This window comes from Lycium barbarum, chromosome 10, assembly GCF_019175385.1.
Source record: "Lycium barbarum isolate Lr01 chromosome 10, ASM1917538v2, whole genome shotgun sequence".
Classification (NCBI taxonomy): domain Eukaryota; kingdom Viridiplantae; phylum Streptophyta; class Magnoliopsida; order Solanales; family Solanaceae; genus Lycium; species Lycium barbarum.
Window position 1 is genome coordinate 20705995 of NC_083346.1, and position 8319 is coordinate 20714313.

An 8319-nucleotide genomic window follows, 5' to 3' on the forward strand; every position below is an offset into this window, starting at 1 on the left:
CGCAAGCTGAACGAGGCAACCAGAAAGGATCACTATCCTATTCCCTTCATAGATCAAATGCTGGACAGGTTAGCCGGGCAAGATTTTTATTATTTTTTGGATGGTTATTCTGGATATAATGAGATAGTTATTGCTCCGGAGGATTAGGAGAAGACCACGTTTACATGCCCATATGGCACATATGCTTTCAAACGCATGCCATTTGGGTTGTGTAATGCACCCGCGACTTTCCAAAGGTGCATGATGGCTATTTTTTCAGAGATGGTTGAGGACTTCGTAGAAGTGTTCATGAATGATTTTTCGGTATTCGGGAACTCTTTTGAGGTTTTCTTGCAGAATCTAGACCGAGTACTGGCAAGATATGAAGAAACTAACCTGGTTTTAAATTGGGAAAAATGTCACTTTATGGTCCAAGAAGGCATAGTCCTTGGGCACAAGGTTTCAAAAAGAGGGCTGGAGGTTGATCGTGCAAAACTGGAGGTTATTGAGAAGCTGCCACCCCCCATATCAGTCAAGGGTGTGCGCAATTTCCTCGGGCATGCAGGATTCTATAGGCGCTTCATAAAGGATTTTTCAAAGATCTTGATATGGCGTGATTTTACGCCACAATCGATGCTTTTTAACTATAAGTTTTACTTGTTTTTAAGCAAGTCTATTTCATTTTACGTAGTTTTTGTCATGTTTCAGGTAATACGAGGTTCCTAGAGCCTACGTGTGGAAAACAAGCGAAACAGAGCACAAAACGTTGATCACTGGAAATAACTGGAGGTTCTGGAAATTATTGGCGAAATATTGCTCTGCGCATTCGCGCAGTAATCTCACGCGTTCGCGGCCACGCGCGCCAGTTAGTCTGTGCGATCGCTCTACTTATTCACGCGTTCGCGCTAAATAAATGAAGTAATTCCACGCGATCGCGCAGTGATGTGGCGCGATCGCACTGAAGGTCTTTCGGCAATTTTCGACCAGAACTTGGGATTTGACGAATTCTGCCATTCCAGTTCATATAAATAGAAAATTAGGGCAAAACATGAGATATCTTTGGCAGTTTTCACAAGTTGGAGGCTAGGGTTCCTACAAAAATGTTCTTTCTTCTTTTTAATCCTTGTTGATGGAAATCTCTTGGTGACAATTAAGATTGACACTCTTGTTGTGCTTATTTATTCATTTCCATTGTTCTTAATCAAGTAAGTTTTTGCTATTTTAATTATTCTTGTTCTTGAATGTTTTCAATGGATTAGCTAACCTTTGAACTCGCCCATTTACTTTGTTTGAAACTCGGAAGAGGAAGAACGGAGTTGGGATAGAATAATTAACATGAATTTGGGGCGTTAACCCTCATCTAATGGAAATTGACCTAGGAATAGGCAATACCACTTGTAGCCATATTCGGGTGTTCTTAATGCTCCTAATTGCTTGAGGGATCTTCAATTGGGTAGTCTAGTTAATCTTCGGAAGAAGTTAATTTAGAGTCATTATCCGAGGCTAAATAACATAAACTTGCTATTATTTATAATTCGTGAAATAGATTGGATCATTACTTGAGAAGTAGTTTCCCTTCTTCCATTCTTGTTGCCATTGATCAATTTACTTGCTTTCTAGATTAGAATTTATATTTCCATATTTTATCAAAACCTTATAAAAAACCACCATTGATGCGTTCGGGCATAGCTATTGTTAGTGATAATTCCTAATCTGCTTAAATCGCCTACATATTGTTCTCTGTGGGATTCGACCCCAACCTTGTTGGGTTACTATATTTGACAACGTCCGCGTTATACCATTAATAGGTGTAATTTGAGCGTATCAGATCTCAAGTCCGATGTGCATATTACTTGAAAAGGATGTGAAATTCCTATTTGATGATGCATGTATTAAAGCCTTTGAAGGTCTAAAGAAGAGATTGGTAACTGCACCAATAATCATTGCACCTGATTGGAACTTGCCATTCGAGTTAATGTGTGATGCAAGTGACAACGCTGTGGGGGCTGTGCTGGGACAGCGACGAGAGAAAGTTTTTCATTGTATCTACTATGCTAGCAAGATGTTAGACGCTGCCCAATTGAATTACACTGTGACAGACAAGGAGCTGCTAGCTGTGGTTTATGCGTTCGATAAGTTTCGGTCCTATCTTGTCGGAACACATGTTATTGTTTACACAGACCATGCAGCTATTCGCTACTTGTTCAGCAAGAAGGATGCTAAACCCAAGTTGATTCAGTGGATTCTTCTGTTGCAATAATTTGATAGTGAGATTAAAGTTCGGAAGGGAGCGGAGAACCAAGTTGCAGACCACCTATCCAGATTGGACAACCACAACCATTTTGTGGAGGATGTTCAAAATTTGAGAGTCTTTCCCTGACGAGCAGCTATTTGCAATTCCTGCTGTCGAAGTCCCATGGTATGCTGATATTGTGAACTTGATCGTAAGTGGGGTGTACCCACCTGAATCCACTTCACATCAGAGAAATAAGTTATATCACGACTCACAGTTTTACATATGGGATGAGCCGTATTTGTTTAAGCAAGGAACTGATCAGCTAGTGAGGAGATGCATTCCACAGACTGAGGTGCGTCAAGTGTTGGAGAGTTGTCATTCTTCCCCATACGGGGGACACTTTCAAGGTGATCGTATTGCGGCTAAGGTATTACAATCTGGCTTCTATTGGCCCTCTCTCTTCAAAGATGCCCATGCATTTGCTAGAGGTTGTGATTGATGTCAACGTACGGGAAACATCTCTAAGAGGCACGAGATACCTCTGACGAACATATTAGAGGTGGAGATATTTGACGTTTGGGGCATCGACTTTATGGGGCCCTTCCCACCATCCTTCGGTAACAGGTACATTCTGCTTGCTGTCGATTATGTTTCAAAATAGGTAGAGGCAGTCCCTCTTCCAACCAATGGTGCGAAGGTGGTGGTGAATTTTGTGCAAAAGAATATATTCACGAGGTTTGGAACTCCACGGGCTATGATTAGCAATGGGGGTGCCCACTTCTACAACAGCATACTGAAGCACCTTATGGCGAAATATGGGGTGAAGCATAAGGTGTCTACGGCTTACCACCCACAGACATGGGGACAGGTAAAGGTCTCAAATAGAGAGGTAAAGCAAATCTAGAGAAAACTGTGAACGCTCAGAGGAAGGATTGGGCAATGAAGTTGGATGACGCTTTATGGGCGTATCGCACAACATACAAAACCCCCATCGGAGCTTCTCCTTACAGGTTAGTCTATGGGAAGGCATGTCATTTGCCGGTTGAGCTAGAGCACAAAGCATATTGGGCAATCAAAAAGCTCAATCTTGATATGAGCTTCGCCGGAGAGAAGAGGTTGTTGCAACTGCACGAGCTTGATGAATTCAGATTGGGGGCGTATGAGAATGCAAAGCTGTACAAGGAGAAAACAAAGCGATGGCACGACAAGCATATACAACAGTGTGAATTCGCCCCAGGGCAGCAGGTACTACTCTTCAACTCTAGGCTGTGGTTGTTTCCAGGAAAGCTTAAAGTCCTGATGGTCTGGCCCATTTGTGGTGTTGAAAATTACACTCCATGGGGCCGTCGAAATACAAACTATGGATGGGGTGCGCAAGTTCTTGGTCAATGGACAGCGCCTCAAGCGATATTGGGGCGGAAATTTTGACAAGGAAAAGGAGCAAGTGCTCCTCGATGACGAGTAGAGAATGATATGCGTCGTGCTGCGACGTTAACTCAGGCGCTTCTCGGGAGGCAACCCGAGTTTGTAATGTAACAATTCAAAAAAAAAAAAAAAAGTGTCGTGCCACGACCTTAACTAATTGCTTGTGGTTTTCTATTTTCTTCATTTAGTGTATTTGCATTATTATAGTTTTTGAAACTATACCTGCTAATAATATTAGAAAAAAATGAGTCGTTAACAAACTTGGGAAATAATGAGTTATGTCATTAAAGTATAATTTCATTGTTGAATGAGGTTACAAACTTATTTTTCCTTTTCTTTTGAATTATATTTACTTAAGTTATGTTGGAACTTATTTTTGAAATTCAAATAGTAAAAAGGCGGCATGCCATGTAAAAATTCTATCTATGAGTTCTAGCAACATATATAAGATACCCAACTCTGACTTTTAATCTTAAAAATAAATTGGTAGGTAACTTGTTATATTGTTCTCGAAATATTTGTGGCCTTCAACAGTTCAGCGGTCTAACTAAGAAAAGTAAACTAAATTTTTATGAAATTTAGTTTTGGTGATACCTTTCCAACTTATATATACCAATATTTTATGTGCTTGTAAACTTCTTCTTAAAGAGGGTTTAAACTAGATTCATTTTGGATTGCTATATCGTAAATTTTCCTTGCTTCCTTTAAAAATTAGAATGTATTTAATTCCATCTCTCTCATATAAAACACTCCACATGTGGTACTACGTGATTGGGCACAAAGATTATGAAAATAAATAATGACTTTTGAGACTTGTGGTTAACATTTGTGTGACTGTAAAAGCTTTTCATTAAGAGTAAAATAATGCAATTTTTAATTAATTGGTCCAAATTAAGAAATGAATCATTTTTTTCAACGGTCTAAAAAAAGAGATTGACATGAATTAAAATAGAGGGAGTGCTATTACAATTCGGAAAATATAGAGAAAGAAAAACAACTGCTAGCACTATTAATATTAATTGATATTAAAATGTTAATATTGAAATATAAATATTCTGAATGAGCTTGATTAATTTAGTCATAATTGTTCTAATTGTCTCAAATATACTTAAAAAAACCACTGTACAACTTACAAGACTATCAAAGCAGTACAAAGTTTTCAATTTCCTTTTTCATTCTTCCATACAAAAAACAAAATTTATTTGACCCAATTAAGCACAAAGAGACAGTTAAAATAGAGAAGAGCACGACATGAGAGCCAACATTTTTAGAAACCCTAAGTAAGAAAATATGAAATTATTGAATAAAGTACAGTAATTATTGTATCAACTTATTTCGTTAATGACCATCTTTCATGTCAACTCGTGAATATCAAAGGTTCCCTAGATATTGATGGGATTGACGAGTAAGGCTTCAATCACAGACTTCACGTTATTCTTTGGATTACTATATCCGTCTTGATTGTTCTTGTAAACAACATCAATCAGACGTGTGAGGTTCACAATACACATTAATAATTCAGCTGGCATAGAAGTAGGCTTAATGCACTCTTTGTTCAAATCCTTCCACGCATTTTCAGCTATTTTAGAAAGTTCTGCACTCGCTTCTTCCACGGAGAAATTGTTCTCTTGCATATAACATTCTATCCCCGTGATAAGTTGTCCTTTTTCTTTCTCAATCTAAAAGGAAAAAATGATTCATGAGAATGTTAGAAACAATATTTATACATTGGTAAAAATATATGTACAAATTTGTATAGAAATACCTTATAAGTAGCTATGTCATCAATGACTCGACCAATTAATGCTGAAGCCACAAGAATTTTAGGCTTATTCATCATCCAATCAAATGCAGTCTTTGATGCTGACCTCATGCCCAATAATGATGCTGGTGCCAGTAGGTAATAAGTTCCGGTGATCAGTGCATTGCTTAGGTACTCTTTAAATGATGGAATTTTCCCTTCGATGAACCATTGAGCTTCTATATAGTAACTCCTCACGATTTCTTTCATCTAATCAAAAAACAATATTTATTAAAATTCTGTATCTTTCATTAAATATTCGAAATTCATTAAATCAAAGGAAATTATATTAGTGTTTTAAGTCTCATACCGCTTCTTTGACGTAATAAACTCCATTGAATCTATCTTTTTTTCTGATCTCGATTTCATACTCCTTGAAGAGATCGAGAAGAATTGTATATATCGGTTTCATATAATTTGGCAGTCGATCCATTTCACTTATATTCCACCTGTAATGATAGGAAAATATTTTAATTAATGTATCACATTCCACATATAAATTACTCCGTAAAGATTTGATCTAATATTTTACGAGTTTAATTTATACACAATCAGGTCACTTTTACTTGTTATAGCAGGTAACTTGCGTTATTTTCAAGATTACAAACACCACATTTTAAGGAGCTTATTTGTAAATATCCTTTAGATGACCTGATTGTGTAAAAAATAACTTTTTTCAAACAATGTATATAATTTAAACTCTATTTTTATAGTTCTTTGGAAATAATCTTAGATATAAAGAGTTAAAAATCAGACTAGAGATACTATGAAATTGCTAACTCAATTACTAGATAAATTATCTAACAAAATTCATACTGGTCCACCGCTTCTGTGAATACTCCTAGTTCATCAAGAGTACCATAAGAGTCATATGTATCATCAATTACTGAAATCATAGCTATGCATTTCGCAAGCATAATCCGAGCTCTAGAGTATTGAGGTTCAAAGTACACGCCTACGGTCCAAAAAAAGCATTCCACCATTCTGTCTCTGACATAAGAAAGTTTAGACGCAAGATCCAAATCTTTCCACCACCTTCAAAATAGAGAAGACCAATGTTTAGTTAACTTAAATAATATATTAACAATTATATAATATTCAAATGAAAAGCATAAAGTAACTCAAAATAACTTACAATGTGAGTTCTCTAAGCTCTTCTTTGTGTAGCATTTGCAACAAATTGTAATCTAGTTTTGCAAGCCTCAGTAGCTTTTCATTTCTTGAATCCACATTCTCATATATTGAAATGTAAAAGTGTGCTTCGGCTCTTGGGATGCCTCTATGAAGAGATTGCATTAGGGCATGTGTTATTTGTTTCTCAAGAGTAGAATCTAAAGTAGATGCTATACTTTCAAGATGAGATGTTGCCAAAATAAGGGCCTCTTCTAATATGACATCCTCATGTCCCCTAACATGTGCCGCTTCATACAGACTTAGTAGACCCTTTGCATCTGTAACTGTAAGTAGAGTTTCCTTGAATTTTCCATTGCTGCCCTTGAATTGATTGAAATGATCTAATTTACAAATATTTCATTATGTTAGTTATTGTTGAGTATGTGAACAAAGTCTCATATTGGCAGTTGAAAAAAAAAACTATGTATAGGTATGGATAGGGAAACGTGGCGACTTGCCCCAAAACGAACAATGTCACCATGTTATTAAGACTATTTTTGAGCTAGTTCAACAATTATATAATACAAACTTACGACATTCATCAAAAGAAAACTTGTAAGATGTGTATATAAGCATACCAGAAGAGACCGGATAGCCATGTTGCCTAAACAATCGAAAATATAGAGCAACCTTGTATAGATCATCCTCTTCATGGATGACATTTAGATCAAACATCTTGCTTATTTGATCTTCAATCTCCTCCTCAAAGTGATACGAAATACCAAGGCGTTCAAGAGTGTCAATCAAATGTATTTTCTCTATGGTGGCATTGTTAGTAGTACTTATTATCATGTGCTCGACTTCTTCTTTCAAGGTCTCAATCTCCTCTATATTTTTCTCGGATACCTGTAAATGCAATGCTCACTGTTAGTAATTTGTCAAAGCTAATAGTAAAAAAAGAAAAAGGCTTACTAAGAAATAACTAAGGAAGCATATACAATGAGACATCTCTATAATGGTTATCCTCTATAATAATATTTTACTATAACGGTCAAGTATTATTTGGAACGGACTTTCATATTTATGTTATATTATATGTTTTTTATAACAACATCTCGCTATAGCAGTAAAAAATTATCTGAACAAACGGCGTCGCTATGGAGAGGTTTGACAGTATATATATATTTACCTGATTATCCATAGTAGAATAGCTAAAAATATTTCCCCAAAGACTAGGAGAAAAATTAGCCTCTGGTCGAAAAATCCCATCTTCATGGTTTACATTTCCAGTCAATGAAGTCATTGTTGCAATATTTTGGTATACTTGCAAAATCTGAAAACTTATTCGAATGTTGGGTTTTCAGTGTTTTCTGCTTAGTCTTTTGTCATTGGTATCACTATTTATATAGAGGAAATTAGAATAATTTAAAACGTGAGAGAAACACATTGTAGAAATTCAAGTAGTGGTAGGCGGCAAGCCATGTACAAATTCAATTGATCTATGAGTCTTAACAAGGGAGTTAAATTCAATGGGATTGCTATTAGAAATTACATTTGCTGACCAAGTTTTTCACTTAGATTAGATCTCACTAAAGGACAAAATTATATTTGGCAACAATTTTTTTTTTATTGGCATAGATTGATTATTGTTGCAAAAAGTACTTTTGGCAACAAAAAAAAATTATTGCATAGACTTTTTCCAATGGCTGTTATTGCAATAACGTGCAACAATTTTTTTTGTTGCCAAAAGTACTTTTTGCAACAA

The 8319-nt window shown here is 36.2% G+C and overlaps 1 protein-coding gene across 1 annotated transcript; it reads right to left on the reverse strand.

Moving 5' to 3' along the window:
* Window positions 1–4787: 4787 nt before the first annotated feature.
* LOC132614860 (vetispiradiene synthase 3-like) lies at window positions 4788–7914 on the reverse strand. The gene is made up of 7 exons (XM_060329412.1): window positions 7744–7914; window positions 7193–7460; window positions 6577–6955; window positions 6258–6476; window positions 5752–5890; window positions 5406–5651; window positions 4788–5319 (listed from the first exon to the last, which is right to left on the reverse strand). The coding sequence occupies exons 1-7, from the start codon at window positions 7855–7857 to the stop codon at window positions 5023–5025; spliced, it is 1662 nt and encodes a 553-aa protein (XP_060185395.1). The 5' UTR covers window positions 7858–7914; the 3' UTR covers window positions 4788–5022.
* Between the last annotated feature and the right edge of the window lie 405 nt (window positions 7915–8319).

Excerpts from the sequence above, each read along its gene's own strand:
- LOC132614860 (XM_060329412.1), bottom strand. The coding sequence starts at position 7,857 with ATGACTTCATTGACTGGAAATGTAAACCATGAAGATGGGATTTTTCGA. Across the intron at positions 6,477-6,576 it reads GAGCTTAGAGAACTCACATT|GTGGTGGAAAGATTTGGATC; the intron begins GTAAGTTATTTT and ends TCTATTTTGAAG. Across the intron at positions 5,891-6,257 it reads TTCACAGAAGCGGTGGACCA|GTGGAATATAAGTGAAATGG; the intron begins GTATGAATTTTG and ends CTATCATTACAG.